Source organism: Mastigoproctus giganteus, chromosome 13 (genome assembly GCF_048544385.1).
Source record: "Mastigoproctus giganteus isolate SK-2022 chromosome 13, ASM4854438v1, whole genome shotgun sequence".
Classification (NCBI taxonomy): domain Eukaryota; kingdom Metazoa; phylum Arthropoda; class Arachnida; order Uropygi; family Thelyphonidae; genus Mastigoproctus; species Mastigoproctus giganteus.
The window spans coordinates 33,210,949-33,228,469 of record NC_143587.1 but is presented as its reverse complement, the minus strand read 5'-3'; the positions used below and the strand labels follow the sequence as shown (position 1 = coordinate 33,228,469).

Below are 17,521 nucleotides of genomic sequence, written 5' to 3'. Positions count from 1 at the left end.
AGAATTCATATACAGGAGGAGGGGGGGGTCCCTCAAGGATCTATCTTGAGTCCTACGCTATTTTTAATAAGAATAAACAATATCATCCATGATATTCTAAGCACAGTAGAATTATATCACTATGCAGATGATCTCATGATTTCGTGCCAAGGAAAAACTATGAATTCTATTGAGAGACAGCTTCAGATCTCAATTAACAAAATTGAGCTGTGGATGTCTTGCAGTGGCTACCGCTTATCAGCACAAAAATCTAACTGTATTCATTTCTTCATTTCTGTAAAAAACGTAAGATCCACCCTGAGCCTGAACTACATCTTAAAAATTTCACCATACCTCTTTCCAATAGTATAAGATTTCTTGGCCTAATCCTGGACAATAAATTAAACTTCTTACAACACATCACATATCTGAGAACCATTTGCTTTAAAAAATTAAATATCCTCCGAGTACTATCTTCATTGACATGGGGTGCTGACCGATATACTCTGCTTCGGCTATATCGGGTATTAATCCGATCTCGCTTGCATTACGGAGCTCCAATCTATGACTCTGCCAGGAAAAGTGCACTAACTCAGATAGACACTATCCATCACAGTGCCCTAAGAACTGCTTTAGGAGCATTCAGAACATCCCTGTACAGAGATGCACATGAACCTCCACTCCATCTTCGGATGAAAATGTTGATCCTCAACTATGCAGCAAAAATACGGAGTCTTCCTTTTCATCCTATCTCGCCATACTTATTTGAGCCCCGGTGGACCACATTTTATCAAAACAAACCTAACGAAAACAAGCCTATTGGGATAAGGTTGCTACAGTTAACACAATGTTGGAATCTAGACATGGGTAATGTCTTTCAGGAAATGAGCCATCACGACCCTCCGTGGTCTGATTATACACCGGTCTGTGACTTCTCATTTCAACAATGGGAAAAAGCAAGCAGCAGACCTTACCATCAGGAAACTCCATGCTGCACATGTAGCAGAAAATTCTCGGTGTCTCCAAATATATACCGATGGCTCGAAAACAAGTACGACAGTGGGCGCAGCGACAGTTTCTTCTATCTTTTCTACTTCTGTGTCCCTTCCAAAGGAATGCAGCATCTATTCTGCTGAACTGTGGGCGATTAAATAGCTCTGGATCATGTGATTAATCTGTCCAGGAAGCGAATTATGATCTACTCTGATTCTGTGAGTGCAATAAAATTGTTGAAAAATCCATCCAAACCAATCCACCCCGTCTTGAAGCAAATTAGATCACAGATTATTGCGTTACAAGCTGTAAACCAATCAGTCAGTTTCTGTTGGATACCAGGTCATGTAGGCATCAAAGGAAATGAATATGCAGATCAAGCCGCTAAATATTCAATCATTGCAAGATCTCCTAACTACCAAGTGCATATACAGACTACAAATCAGTCATAAAAAACGTATGTGAAGAGCAATGGTTGCAAATCTGGCAGGCTCAGTGCGGCAATTTAAACAGGAACCTAAGTTGTGGCCATCAAGCATGCAATCAAAATAGGCAAGAGGAGGTGATCCTGGCTAGGACGCGTATTGGGCATACGTATCTAACCCATATTTATCTACTCAAGGGGGAAGCTCCGCCTATTTGTACTTTTTGTCAGACTACACTTACGGTGAGGCATATTCTAATAAATTGCAATCATTATAATAATTATCAAAACAAAATTTTCAAATCGCTTTCACTCTGCAAGAACCTTTGACATTACCCCATCTGATTGGAGACAATGCAAATATAGCTGAGTTTTTTATTTCTTAAAGCAGATGGGATTATTTTACAGATTTAAACTGGTAATTGCACTACCGAATAGAATCAGACACATATGCCCTTGTGCCATTAAACAACATATCAACCAACCAACCAACCAACCAACCTTGCATTGTATTTTGCACTTTGTCCTGGGAGTCTTAGAACTGCTTTAGAGCTGAACCCCATAATTCCATCTAAAGGAAACCATAAATAGAAGAAAATAAATTTAAAAATTTCTGTTCTTGTTTTTTTCTGATTGTGTAAAGGTCAAGTTTTATATCTAGACTTTAAAGACATCACGTGCCATTTTATCATATTTTCTTTCCCCTCTGCTCTTATTAAAGTATTCTTCTTTATTATTTATTCTTTATAATTCTTTTAAACACATTAGTATTCTAACATGTTTAAATCTACAAACAAATAAACATGTTAGAATAACATGTTCAGAGAAACTCTGAAAGGAACAATTCTAATGTTATTTATGATTTTATTCAAGACTGAGTTTATTACTCAGTTTTGATATTCACAGACATGAAAATTTTCAGAATTTTAGGAAAATATGTTAAAATAAATAAATAAATTTTCTGTTTATACTCTGACACGACAACCAAGTCAGTAGAGTTTACAATAAATCGTCAATACAAGTATTTATCGTATTCAGTAGTCACGGGCTTGAACCCTGCCCCACTCAAGGAACGCGTGCTATGCACTCTCACTCCTGACCACTCGGCTACGTCAGGTTTTGATTTCAAAAAAAGAAAAAAATAGTGTATTTAATTTATGGTTATTTTACTAGAATGCATAGATTATCTGTAATCCCTCTTCTGCATAGAATGCAGAAGAGAGGTTACAGATTTTATTGGGAAGTCTTAAGAAAAGTTGTGAAGAATATGGGATGGGAATAAATTTTGATATGGTTAAAGTTATAAGGATAAGAAGAGATTACAAGTAGATAAACATAGATACCTTGGCAGTCTGCTAACAAGTGATGAGAGAAGTAGTCAAGAAATTACAACTAGAAATTACAATATGTAAGACAGCATTTAAGAATAACCAAATATTTTCAGGGAGAAAATTGAGTTATCAAGTTAAATGTTCAAGGAAACAGTTAAATATTTTGTATAGAGCACCATGCTTTGTGGGGCTGAGACATGGGCATTAAAGAAGGAGGATATTTGAAGAATTGAAGCTTTTAGTTGTGGGTGTGGAGGAGGCCTGAAAGGAGAAATGGACAGATAGGGTTAGAAATGAGGAAATATTGAGGGGGGTAGGAGTGTGATACTGATATGTGATAAAGGCTGTAAAGAAAAAGAAAAACTAGAATGGACATGTATTGAGGGGTGAGAGAGTTTGTTAATAGATATGATTGAAGGAAAAACAATGGGCAACAGAAAGAGAGGAAGGAGAACTGGAATGTTGGATGAATTTATAGAGGTCGAAGGGGCATCATGGGCTGAAGGAGAGGGCTGGAGACAGAGAGAAATGAAGATACAGTTGCCATGCAGAGAACTTATGAGGATATTGCTGCATAAATCCTATTTTCTTACAGGATTTTGTTATTAAATAATGAAGCACTGTTACACTGTTAAGTGACCAACAGAATAAAATTTTGAGAATGCACTGACTAAAATTGCAATCTAAACACTGAAGAGGAATTTGTGAGACCAAGCTTGAAACATTTACAAGTTTCTGTCTTAATAGTTCAATTAAGTTGTTTGGTATGGTGTATGCTGTTTCTTTATTTAATAGTCTATGTATTAGATTATTAAATAAACCCAACCATTATTTGGTTGGTGGAACAGACTTCCATCACTTGTTGTTGAAGTTGATAGCCTGAACAAATTTAAGGCTCAGCTGGACAGGTATTTCGAATGAATGGAGGGGTGAAATGAGAGTGGTGTTTTTTTTTTTTTTTTTTTTTGCTGATGCTGAATAAGCTTGCTTTCTTGCATCATATGCCTCTACTGATGCTAATGCTAATTTTATTTGCCGTGATGTTATACCTATGAATATAGAGTTTTCCATATTAGTTAATTTGTTATCTAAACTTTCAAATATGTGTACATTTTTTGGATAGTCATTCACCCACCTTTCCAAAATTTATCAGTTTGATTAATTTATTAAACATTTATAACATTCTAAAAATATTTCTTGACATTTATTATATCTAAGACTATTTGCATGTACCCTGTTGTTGCAGTGTATTGCAACAACAGGGTACCTGCCCACCCACCGATAAGTAAGCCAGCAAGCTTCAAAAAGGTGCCATTTGGGTGGTGGTATCTGCCAGAATAAGTAACATTAATCTTCTCCACTGGTGAAGCATTACTTATTTAAAACAATGCAATACCTCGGCAACTCATTGTGAAGGTATTCACAATATGAGATATAATTAAACGATGCATGCATGCATACTACCTGGGTAATAGAAATGATGGAAGTGCAGTACCCATGCATAAACAACCTCTTTCATTTATAACATTGTTGAAGATTTTATTTAAATAAACACAAGAAGATGATAAGCACATTACTGCATTAGTTCAATCACAGGGAATGTTCTGTTCTGTTTCCACTAAAGATTTGCAGACCAAGCCTAATTGATCTTTAGTGGGAACAGAACATGTCTCATGATCAGACTAACATGGCAATGCACTTATCATTGATGCACATAACTTTGATATCATATATTTGGATCTTAGAAAGGCCTTTGATACTGTTGCACATGGAAGACTGCTGCACAAATTGGAGCAGTGTGGCATTGGAGGCAAATTGCTGCTATGGATAAAGGGATGGTTGAGTGGGAGAAGACAGAGAGTGGTAATCAATGGACACTGCTCATCATGGACTAATGTTATTAGTGGAGTTCCTCAGCATTCAGAGTTGGGGCCTTTGTTGTTTTCGGTATTTATAAATGATATTGATGATGGTATATCAGGTGTAATGTCCAAGTTTTCAGACGATACGAAGGTTGGCAGGGTTGTTAATGACACTAATGACAGTACACTGCTGCAACAGGATCTAGAAAACTTGAGCAGATGGGCTGAGAGGTGGCAAATGAAGTTTAACATTGACAAATGTAAAGTACTACATATGGGAAGCAGTAACCCCAGAGTAACGTATCAACTGTATGGTGCTACACTGACAGTGGTAGAGAATGAAAAGGACCTGGGGGTAATTGTGCAGGCAGATATGAAGTTTTCTGAGCAGTACAGACAGTCCGCAAGAGTAGCTCATGGTGTCTTGTCAATGATATACAGAAATTTTTCTAGCAGGGATAAGGAGATGATTATCTCTTTGTATAAGGCAATGTTCAGGCCACACCTTGAGTACTGTATACAGGTCTGGAGGCCTCATTTTAAGAAGGATGTAGAGCTGTTGGAATGAGTACAGAGAAGGACAACAAAATTAGTGAATGGAACAAAGGGTTGCTCTTACGAAGAAAGGCTTAAGTTTTGCAAATTACAGTGTTTGGAGACTAGGCACCTGTGAGGTGATCTGATTGAGGTGTATAAAGCCTTGAATGGTTTGAGCATAATCAATGCTGATGGGATTCTTCCTCTTGTTCAGAATAATCACCTGAGAGGGCATAAATTCAAATTAAGGAAAGACAGTTGTAGGATAGATGTGCTGAAGTTTGTCTTTAGCCAGTGGATAGTTGACTGGTGGAACAGACTTCCATCTTTTGTTGTGGAAGTTGATAGCCTAAATAAATTTAAGGCCGAGCTGGACAAGTATTTGGAATGAACAGAGGGGTGAAATCGGAGCATTTTTTTTTTTTAATTTTTTTTTTTTTTTTTTTTTTTGGCTGATGCTGCATAAGCTTGCTTTCTTGCATCGTATGCCTCTACTAAGGCTAACATCTTTTTGTGTTTAGCATTATCATTAGCATTAGTAGAGGCATATGATGCAAGAAAGCAAGCTTATACAGCATCAGCCAAAAAAAAACACGCTCCCATTTTCACCCCTCCATTCATTCCAAGTACCTGTCCAGCTCAGCCTTAAATTTATTTAGACTATCAACTTCCACAACAAAGGATGGAAGTCTGTTCCACCAACCAACCACCCGCTGGCTAAAGGAAAACATCCACACATCTATCCTACATCTGTCTTTCTTTAATTCCAATTTATGCCCTCTCAAATGATTATTCTGAGCAAGAGGAAGAATTCCATCAGCATTGAGCATGCTCAAACTATTCAAGGGTTTATACACTTCAATCAGATCACCTCGCAGGTGATCTGATTGAAGTTTATTTATTGAATTTCTACATTAAACATATCCTGGAATCCTATATATAATGATATTGCATGGGTTAGCACAATCCAGTTATTGGCAGGAACACATAATGGTTATGAGTTTAAATGGAAGTTTTTCTTCTAGAAACTGCTTAGCTGTTCACTTAGACTAAGTATAATTGTTCACATGTTTGGCATAGGTTTGCAATAGAATTCACCTACTGGCTGATGAGAAGCCAGTTAGGTTTGAAATAGATGTCCTGGTGGTGTCTGTATTTTTAAATGCATAGCAGAAATGTTAAATCACACAACATCACCTGAGAGGTGATGTTACTCATATGTGATTTAAAAAGATGTTGGCAACTTAGGCTGAACTGTGGATAACAGTACTTGTCTAAGGTGGACATAAGACAAATCTTAATTGATCTTTAGTGGAAATAGTGTTTCCTGGGATTGGATTGATGCTGAAATGTGCTTAGCATCTTCTCGTGTTTATTTATTTAATTTTTGATTAAATATCCTCCACAATCCTATTATATATAATAAGATTTTGTTTAGTTTACTCCTTTTTTTTTGTCATCAGATCACTGTATTAATATCATAAAATGGTTTCCTTTATTGTCTTTTGAGGATCAAGAATCTGTTTCTAGCCAGAAGAGTTCAAAGCCACCTAGTGTTTCAGCAAAACGCAAACGCATTGTTGAAAAACGACTATTGGGAGAACTGGCTGTTGATAAATCTTATTTGGAAGGTCTGCTCAGTAAAAAAGGTATGTTGAAACTTTGGAATATAACAAATTAATTTAAAAAAAATTATCTTGATCAAAGCATTAATCCATTGATTGAATAACGCATACATTCTGCATGTTTTATTTTAAGTTATGTGTATCAGGCATGTTTAACTACTTTATGTATAGCCTGCTATGTTTAATTATTAAGGTGTAATTATTATTTAAAGTATTATAACTGAGCTATATTTATAGTAACAATAAGAGTAATTCGATTGTGATTTATTTACACCGCCTTTTCAAACGAATCCCTCCTCCTGCCCTCTTCCAATTACACTGGTGTGCAAAACTTAAGGACCGGTCAGGTTTTAGCATTAGCATTAGTAGAGGCATATGATGCAAGAAAGCAAGCTTATTCAGCATCAGCCAAAAAAAAAAGAAAAAAAAAAAAAAAAAAAAAACAACCACCTGTTTTCACCTGTAGCTTCTCATAGGAGTGGCCTGGATATGGGAAAAGCATACCAAAGGAACCTCGTGAGGTACAGAAATAATAAATGAAACAACATCGACACAACAACGGAAACAAAATGGTATGGTGGGACTTTATTCAAAAATGGCAACATAGCACTGGCTGCTATGATACAGATGCATCACTGCCAAAGGTGGAACAAAGGGAAGAGGTGGTCCTCAGTAGGAGATATGGCCACCTCTAATGTCGATGCAGGCTTTGCACCACCTGTCCATACTTAGAACAATGTTGTTGATAAGTTCTTGTGGTAACATCGTCCATTCCTCTGTCAGCGCCATCTTCAGCTGGTGAACATTTTCTGGTGGGTGTCGTGTTGCTAGGCATCTCTCCAGAGCGTCTCATGTGCATTTGATGGGATTTAGATCACAGTAATGGGCAGGCCAATCCATACGAACAATGTCCTGACTTTCCAAAAGCATATCAACAGCTGCAGTGCGATGGGGTGTGGCGTTATCATCCATAAACACGAACTCGGGGCCAATGAGACCTCGGAATAGACGCATATGGGGAAGGATTACCTCAGTACAGAAAAATCTTATACCCTCCTCTTGAGATCTGCTAACTACAGCTTCAAATGAAGAGGACTTTAGAAATTCCTCCAGTCATTAATGGGATTCAAACCTAGTTCTCTCCAAACAAGTGGGCAAGAAATGATGTGTTATGTTGACTAGGTTGCCACAGTGGGCATACATTTAGTAGCATAGCATAAATGGCTTACATTCTTGGCTTTCTACCATGTAAATCCTCTTCTTTGTGGACATACACTGCCTTGAAATAACTATTTGTACATTCTTAATATATTAGCATTAGTAGAGGCATATGATGCAAGAAAGCAAGCTTATACAACATCAGCCAAAAAAAAAAATGTGGAAAGGATTTAATTTGTTGGCAGCATGTACAAGTAGGCAAATGTTTGGTGGTGGTTCCATTGTGTGATGATTCCATTAAAAAACATTTTTGTGACTTACTGTGAATATTTTGAAATAAAATTGAATATATTATGAACAAAATGAGAATGTTTCGAAGTTAGTATTAGTAGTGGCAAATTATTATTATTATTAGCTATATGGTGCAAGGAAGCCTGAGGCTTATGCTACATCAGCTAAAAAAAATTTCCGAATTACCCTGAGAGAGAGAGAGAGAGAGAGAGAGAGAGAGAGAGAGAGAGAGAGAGAGAGAGAGAGAGAGAGTCGGAAGTAGAAGGGAATCACCAAGAAAGAGAAGAATGATGATATCTAGCTAAGGACCCTGGGTTGTCCAAGACCATGCTCACCAGATGTGAGCCCCTGGGGTAAAATTATGTCACTACTAATGCTAAAAGGGATTGCCAAAGTAAATATGTTTCTAATATAGTATGTGAATATTTGTTTAGGATTCCATATATAAATGTGTAAACTTTTCTTCCTTCTGCTGCAGAACACTCCAAAAAATTTAATGTGGCATTTAATGTGGACCCTGGGTTGTCCAAGACCATACTCACCAGATGTGAGCCCCTGGGGTAAAATTATGTCACTACTAATGCTAAAAGGGATTGCCAAAGTAAATATGTTTCTAATATAGTATGTGAATATTTGTTTAGGATTCCATATATAAATGTGTAAACTTTTCTTCCTTCTGCTGCAGAACACTCCAAAAAATTTAATGTGGCATTTCCTCATGCATAACACAACTGTGTTGTAAAGTGGTCACACTATACAACACAGTTGTGTTAATATATATTTCTCAAAGGCTATAAATGATAAAAAATATTGAAATAAAAAACTATCTTAATAAACTGTGAAAGTCTTTTTAAAGAGAAAATAATAGTGTATTTTTTATTTGGACCCTTCATTGTAGATCTACAAAGCAAATCACTAGGGTGTTAGTCCCATATTAGGGTTTCATACAAAAATGGATTCTTGTTATTGCTATCTGCAGTGTACAGAATTTCACTGTACTTAATTGAACAAAAATTTAGTAGGGTTTTTTTTTTTTTTTTTTTTTTTTTGGCTGATGCTGTATAAGTTTACTTTCTTCCATCATATGCCACTGCTAATGCTAATACAGTCAGTCCTCGTATAGCATGATAGTTGTGTTCCTAGAAACCCTCGTGCAATATAAATAACAGGCCCTATGGGAAAAATAGGGTTAGGCGCCGACCACCCAAGATTGAACACACATTTGTAACCAAAATATTACCAAACACAATAAATAATCGTAATAAAATACGTAAGTATTTTATTACGACTATTACATAATAAAATATTGCCAATGCTTTTGCTTCTATCGTAAGCAAACTTGTTTTTTGTTTGATTTTCTATCCAAACAGATGACAGCCGTTCCATCTCTTCCAATTCTTTGCGTCTTAATCTAATGGATTTTAATTACACTTTGAGTTGTTCCTGCTATCAAAGTTGTTTTTATTTTCTTTGCATTCTTTGTAATTCTCAGGGTTGCCTCATTTAGGTCTATAGCACGTGCAATATCACATGGTCTTTCATTTCGCTCAAAGCGTTTCACAATTTCATATTTTTTCTCTATCGACAGAGGCAGACTGGCCATAAGCCTTACCGGGGAAACACCGGTGGGCCAGAGGCGGGTGTGATTTTGGCCATAAACCATACTATGAGGCCACTATAAATTTTCCCGGGTAAGAATTTTTGACCCAGTCCGCCTCTGTTTATCAATATTGCTTTTCTTTTTCTCTCTGAATCTGCAGTGTCTTCACCAGGACGCTTCCTTTTCATACTTTTAAGTATTTTACTCATTTTTAGGGAAGAAAGCACAATTACAAGATTGTGCTTTATTCCCTAAATAAAGCTTGATACACATAAACATATAAATGTGTGCGTGTAACAACTGAATAAACAACACTGTAAAGCCAGAGATACACTATTAACACCTCACATTTTACTAAAACACATTTCTAGGGGTTGCTACCATAAAACAATAAAAACAATTTCCAGTTGCGTTTCTGCTAATGGAATCTGTTATAAACTGGTAGTAAACCGATCTAATTGCATTTGCGATTATACCGATAGCTGGAATTGTGTTGCTTTTTACGTTATTATGGTGAAATCTGTTTCCCCTTCACTGATATAAAAAACAAATACATTTTCAGAATCTTCTCTTCATTCCTATCGTGTTGCATTCGGTTGGGGTGATTCTGTGTTCGACTGCTATTTCTTGTAAACACAAAGGCGAATCGTGCATAAGCAAATTCGGTTTGTGTTATATAAGATATCGTTCCCCTATTTATAAATCGTGTATGATCGATTTGTGTAGTGTAAACACGTGTTATACGAGGACTGACTGTACCTCTACTAATATATCTTCACTGATAAAAAAAAAAAAAAAAAAAAAATTTTTAGAGGTTAACTGTGTCAAGTGTAAGAATGCAGTAATGCACATGCATTTTAATGGACCATGCTTCAAGCTTGTGTGACTGCTAAATATGATTAACAATTGTATTTGTTGTAAAAATAATTAATTGAAAGCTTCTCTGACCTATTGGTGATGCCAAAGTATAAAAAAGAACATTTATTTATAATGCTATTTTAAGTGTGATTGAAAAGATAAAGATATTTCTGTTCTTCCAAAAAAAACTTTGAATAATAATAGTGATAACAATAATCTTTCTGTCTGAATTTTTTTTCTAGTTCTTGCTAGTGAAGTTAATCCAGAGTCAAGGAAGGCTGTGGCACATGCCCGAGAAGCTTTAACTTATTTAGAGAGATGTCAAGACTTCTGGTTACAAGAGAAGCCATTATATGCACGTAAAAAAGTTACTATTACGTATCGAGATTATCCAAAGAAAAGACAGAGAAGCAAAATGGATCTTCTGAAAAGGTGGGATAAAGCTACTTCAGCAATGAAGATTTTGGAGCAGGCTGACCAAGGTAAGATTTCTTTCAAATTTTCAAACAGTTAAATGGATAGTTTCTTAACTGTGACCAAGTTAACTTGGAATACAAAGCATATTATCTTTTATGATTTTTCAGATATGAAAACAACAAAATTTTTTGTTTTGATTTTTTCAAATAAAATATTTATATAAAAATCTGTATTTCAGTTGCTTTTTTTAATACACTTTTATAAAACTAGTTAAAGAGAAAATTATGGTTTTTATTCCAAAAATGCCCATACTTGTTTTTAGCATGTTATTGTTGTTGTTATTTGGTTTTTAGGAGCATTAGAAACTAAGGCCATATTGCTCCGGGATATGCGGTGGTCATTCCCTGACCTTTCCGCATCCTCCGTATTTAGTGGTGACGGGCTCAAACCCCGGTCTAATCAAGAAGCGTGTGCTACGCACTGATGCTCCTTCCCACCTGGCCACGGAAGCACCATTTATTTTTAGCAGTCATCACTTAGTTTGTACTGTAGTCATATGGTCATCATATTTAAAGACAGTACTGCTGGTACTAGCAAAGTATATATATATATATATAAAAAAAATACAAAAATGTATTATAAGAGTAAAACTGAAAAAAAAAAAAAAAAAAGGAGAGTGGTAAACACGAAAAACAGCAAAAAATAAATGTTAGAACTAACTTTTGAAAAGTAGGAGCAAGCCACATTTGGAATGTGCCCTAAAAAAAATCAAATTAGTAGTGAATAAAACATCAGCAGGATATAATCAAGAAACCAAGAGAAATAACTAATCATACTGGATCTGTAAACATGAGATTACATGAAACTAATATCACTAGGGATGCCAAACGTGTTATTAATGATAATGACTTTATCACTAGGAATAACTTAGAAGCAATTAAGAGCCTTCCCTGCCAAATAAAGCAGCAGTATGACCTGACCAGTTCCCACTATTTATTTAATAAAAAAATATATATTACATACAGAATTGACTACTTTGTTACTTTTGCCAAAGTATATTAAAAGGTGTTACAAGCAGGAAAAGCTATTATGTAAAAACAATTATAAAAATCAACAAACACAAATCCAGTAAAGCCTTCAGTCCCAATTCTCTTACATGCTCTTAACAAAAAGAGACAATCCTAAATACTATTAATCAGTGCTTCTTTGGGTAAAGACCAAAGTACTTGCACCCTTGTTCCACAAAGATTGATTATAAAAAATTTAAATGCAACTCCTCCTGATACAGAAAATATTAAAAAATAAACAACAGCTGATGTAATTTTTTTAAATGTAGCATCTCCAACAGAAATTATGTTGTACATTAAGACATTGCACAGTCTATCCTGTAAAAGCCAAGTGCAGATCTTGATAGAGTACATACTATTGACTTTTTGCAGTGGCAGCCACCAGATTCACCTGAAACTTCTCTATCCTAGCCGATTTCCTATTCCCTATTCTGATTTCCTAGGCTTGAAATACTGGCTCTTGAGATGACTAAATAGCACTGCAGGGGTGTGATAATAAGATATGTATGATATCTTCTTATCACATACTAGATAAGCATCAGTATCTTTGATAACAAAATATATATGTGCATATCTTTTTATCACATCTTGGGAGCAGTTTAGAATGATGAGAAACATCATAACTCCTGCTCAGTTATTAGCAGATAGACTAGATGCACCGAACATAGGAAACTAGATAACTCAACATTGGATGACAAAAGAAAAACTAAAGGTGAAGAGCTATATCCCAACAGCAGCATCATTGGATAGTCTGGAGAGAATATCCCCAACAAATATAGTTAAGTTTTCCAATAATTTTAACATTGATCTAGAGAAACTATGCTCAAACAAAATATATAGGAAATAAATCTTTTGGGAAAGCATGCTGACAGATCCAAATGAAAACTCTAAAGCAAAAAAGGAGGGGCAGTTTCCTTTCAAAAGGCTGAAGAAGAAATTCATATGTTATAAATTGTTCAGCTGAACTCTTTTTTTTTTTTTTTTTTTTTTAAACACCTTTTAGTAGGATTTTTTAAACTGAAATAATAGCAGGTTGAATGCATTTGCTCAGGTTCATCTTATTTAGACACCAACATAATATCCGACTCCTTTGCAGTTTAAAATTGCATAAAGATTTCTTTTTCATATACAGTGGATTCCGGTTATTTGGGTCACCGGTTAATCGGGGCAGCCGTTTATTTGCAGCAAATCTTAAAAAACAGAACCCAATCGAGAAAATAGCCAGGGTTTACTTCGCTTAATTGGAACAACATGTTGCTTAATCGGGGCAGGAGACCGCAGCACTGTAGATTACCCTTTGATTGTCTCCAACCGCCCTACTTGGTGAATTTGTGATAATACCAATAACTGGAATTCTGTGGGTTATTATGATGAAATGTGTTTACACTTCCATGACATCTACAATCATATCAAAAAATTAATTTTCATAATCTTCCCTTCATTCCTATTTTTAAAGCTTCATAACTTGTTACTCTGTTCTCACTTGTGTGTTACTTGCAATTTGTGTGTGCCGTGTTCTTTGTTATTGATTTCTTATCTTTTTACTGTTTTAAATTTTAACCCCCACCCACAAATATCAGCTTCCACAACAAATGATGGAAGTCTGTTCCACCAAACAACCAACCAACCAACCACCCGCTGGCTAAAGGAAAACTTCCGCACATCTATCCTACATCTGTCTTTCCTCAATTTCAGTTTATGCCCTCTCAAATGATTATTCTGAGCAAGAGGGAGAATTCCATCAGCATTGAGCATGCTCAAGTCATTGAAGGCTTTATACACCTCAATCAGATCACCACACAGATGCCTAGTCTCCAGACACAGTAATTTGCAAAATTTAAGCCTTTCTTCATAAGAGCAACCCTTTGTTCCATTCACTAATCTTGTTGCCCTTCTCTGTACTCGTTCCAACAGTCTACATCCTTCTTAAAATGAGGCCTCCAGACCTGTATATGTCACTCTGGGGTTGCTGCTTTCCATATGTAGTACTTTACATTTGTCAATGTTAAACTTCATTTGCCACCTCTCAGCCCATCTGCTCAACTTTTCTAGATCCTGTTGCAGCAGCGTACTGTCATTAGTGTCCTTAACAACCCTGCCTACCTTTGTATCGTCTGCAAACTTGGACATTAAGCTTGATATACCATCATCAATATCAATTATAAATAGAGAAAACAACAATGGACCCAACACTGAACCCTGAGGGACTCCACTAATAACATTAGTCCAAGATGAGCAGTGTCCATTGATTACCACTCTCTGTCTTCTCCCACTCAACCATCCCTTTATCCATAGCAGCAATTTGCCTCCAATGCCACACTGCTCAAATTTGTACAGCAGTCTTCCATGTGCAACAGTATCAAAAGCCTTTCTAAGGTCCAAATATATGATATCAAAGTTATTCCCTGCATCCAGTTCTTTTGTGACCACATCATAGTATCCAATCAAATTGGTAAAGCAACACTTTCCCTTAACAAAACCATGCTGTGTCCGAGCTATAACTGAAGTCTTGTCTAGATGATCCTGCAGTGCTTCTTTAACCAGTGCCTCCATTAATTTTCCTGGAATAGAAGTTAAACTAACAGATCTATAATTACTTGTGTTGCCCTTTGATCCTTTGCTGCCTCCTTTAATATAACTGGATAGATCCCGTCCACTCCGGGCGCCTTTTTTTATGTTTATCCTCAACAATTTCTCCTCCACTTTCCTCTCAGTTATTACAAAATCATTCAGCTCACTGCCAGAGTTTAACTCACCTCTGGCATTCCTCTTCCTGAATAACTCCTCATGGGTGAATTTAGATGCAAAAGTTATGTAGATGCATTTAGTTTGTTAGCCACCTGAGCAGGATCATCAACAGTTGAACCATCAATATCCAGTGGACCAATCTGATTCATCCCTTTCCTTCTAGACTTTACATAGGTAAAGAACTGTTTTCCGTTTTTCTTTGCATCCTTTGCCAAGGATTTCTCATAATTAGCATTAGCATTAGCATTAGTAGAGGCATTTGATGCAAGAAAGCAAGCTTATGCAGCATCAGCCAAAAAAAAAAAAAAAAAAAAAAAAAAGTAACATAAATAAATAAAAATAACCACTTCCACTTCACCCCTCTGTTCGTTCGAAATACCTGTCCAGCTGAGCCTTAAACTTATTTAGGCTATCAACTTCAACGACAAGGGATGGAAGTCTGTTCCACCCACCAACCACCCGCTGGCTAAAGGCAAATTTCCGCACATCTATCCTACATCTGTCTTTCCTCAATTTGAATTTATGCCCTCTCAGGTGATTTTTCTGAGCTAGAGGAAGAATCCCATCAGCATTGAGCATGCTCAAACCATTCAAGGCTTTGTACACCTCTATCAGATCACCCCGCTGGTGCCTAGTTTCCAGACACTGTAATTTGCAAAACTTAAGCCTTTCTTCGTAAGAGAACCCCTTTGTCCCATTCACCAATCTAGTTGCCCTTCTCTGTACTCGTTCCAGCAACTCTACATCCTTCCTGAAATGAGGCCTCCAGGCCTGTATACAGTACTCTAGGTGTGGCCTGACCATTGCCTTATACAAGGGAATAATCACCTCCTTATCCCTGCTAGAAAAATTCCTATATATCATTGACAATACACCATGAGCTACTCTTGCAGCTCGTCTGCACTGCTCAGAGAACTTCATATCTGCCTGCACCACCACCCCCAGGTCCCTTTCATTCTCTACCACTGTCAGTGTAGTACCACAGAGTTGATACGTTGCTCTGGGGTTGCTGTTTCCCATATGTAGTACTTTACATTTGTCAATGTTAAACTTCATTTGCCACCTCGAAGCCCATCTGCTCAACCTTTCCAAATCCTGTTGCAGAAGCATAGTGTCAGTAGTGTCCTTGACAACCCTGCCAACCTTCGTATCGTCTGCAAACTTGGACATTAAGCCTGATATACCATCATCAATATCATTTATAAATACAGAAAACAATAAAGGCCCCAATACTGAACCCTGAGGGACTCCACTAATAACATTAGTCCACGATGAGCAGTGTCCATTGATTACCACTCTCTGTCTTCTCCCCCTCAACCACCCCTTTATCCATAGCAGCAACTTGCCTCCAATGCCACAAATCTGCCTTTGCCTGCCTAATCTTCTTTGTGATATAGTTACAGACCAGCTTATATCTATCATAGGCTTCCATGTCACCCATTAATTTATATGTATCCCACATTTTTCTTCTCTGCCATATGTCTCATTAGTTCATCTGGCATCCATTTAGGCCTAAACCTTGAAAAATATTTCTTAGTTGGCATGTAAAGCCTAGTAGCTTCCAAGGTAAGCTCTTTGAATGCTTCCCATTTTGAATTTGCTGTTGGTAACATCATCAGTTGGTCCCACTGTGTAGAATTTAAATACTGTCTCAGACCATCGTAGTTGCCTTTACGAAAGCAAAAACCCTTCCTTTTTCCCCTGATGGTAGTTACCTCTTTGAGTAAATCCCACTTCAGCACACTGTGATCACGGCCACCTAATGGTTCCTTTATCTGCAGTTTCTTAAGGCATGAAGAATCACTACTGATAATCAAATTGGTAGTGATTCTTCTCCCTCTAATTGCCTCCCGAACATGCTGATGTAGAAAACCATCATCCAATAAATGCACAAAAGCCTTGTTAGTGTGTGAGTGACCAACCCACAAATTCCAGTCAATATCTGGGAAATTAAAATCCCCCACATTAAAAGACTCTCTGATTTACTGGCCCACTCTATTTCCCTGTACAGTTTCTTATTATACTCATCAGAGTCATTAGTCCTATAGCACACTCCTACTCTCAATTTTGATCTCCTAATGCTTATGTCACACCAAACTGACTCGACACTGCACTGTCCAGTGATGTCGACTGGCTTGACTTCCTTGGATTTTATATGTTTCTTAACTAATAGCATAACCCCTCCTCCCTTCCTATCCTGTCTATCCTTTCTGTACACATTGTACTCCCCAAATTCCAGTTCTGCATTCCTTATATCTGTGTGACACCACGTCTCTGATATCCCAACAATATCTGCCTTTGATGTTTTGAGCAATACCTCAAATAGAATTAAAATTCCATTCACAAATGTGATCACAATGACTGGCGCTTATTACACATTGTATAGTGAACGGTACTTTACTATGGTGAATCCATCGTAACGTGATTTTATTGTACAGTGAACCAATTGTAAAGTGGGGGTCCCTTGTATTTTTAACTATTTACATGAAACTTCGGATAATTGGGCAGCCGCTTAATCGGGGCAAAATGCACTAGTCCCGATGTGTCTCAAATAACCGGAATCGACTGTGTGTGTGTGTGTGTGTGTGTGTGTGTGTGTGTGTGTGTGTGTGTGTGTGTGTGTGTGTGTGT

General features: G+C 36.9%; 1 protein-coding gene across 1 annotated transcript in view; it reads left to right on the top strand.

Moving 5' to 3' along the window:
- The window catches only part of LOC150075932 (outer dynein arm-docking complex subunit 4-like), an 80,816-nt gene that overhangs the window by 35,779 nt on the left and 27,516 nt on the right, over positions 1-17,521 (top strand). Inside the window, exons 5-6 of the mRNA XM_090387610.1 lie at positions 6,637-6,775; positions 10,901-11,140. Of these exons, the coding sequence (XP_090243736.1) occupies positions 6,637-6,775; positions 10,901-11,140 (379 nt within the window). The remainder of the gene's footprint in view (positions 1-6,636; positions 6,776-10,900; positions 11,141-17,521) is intronic.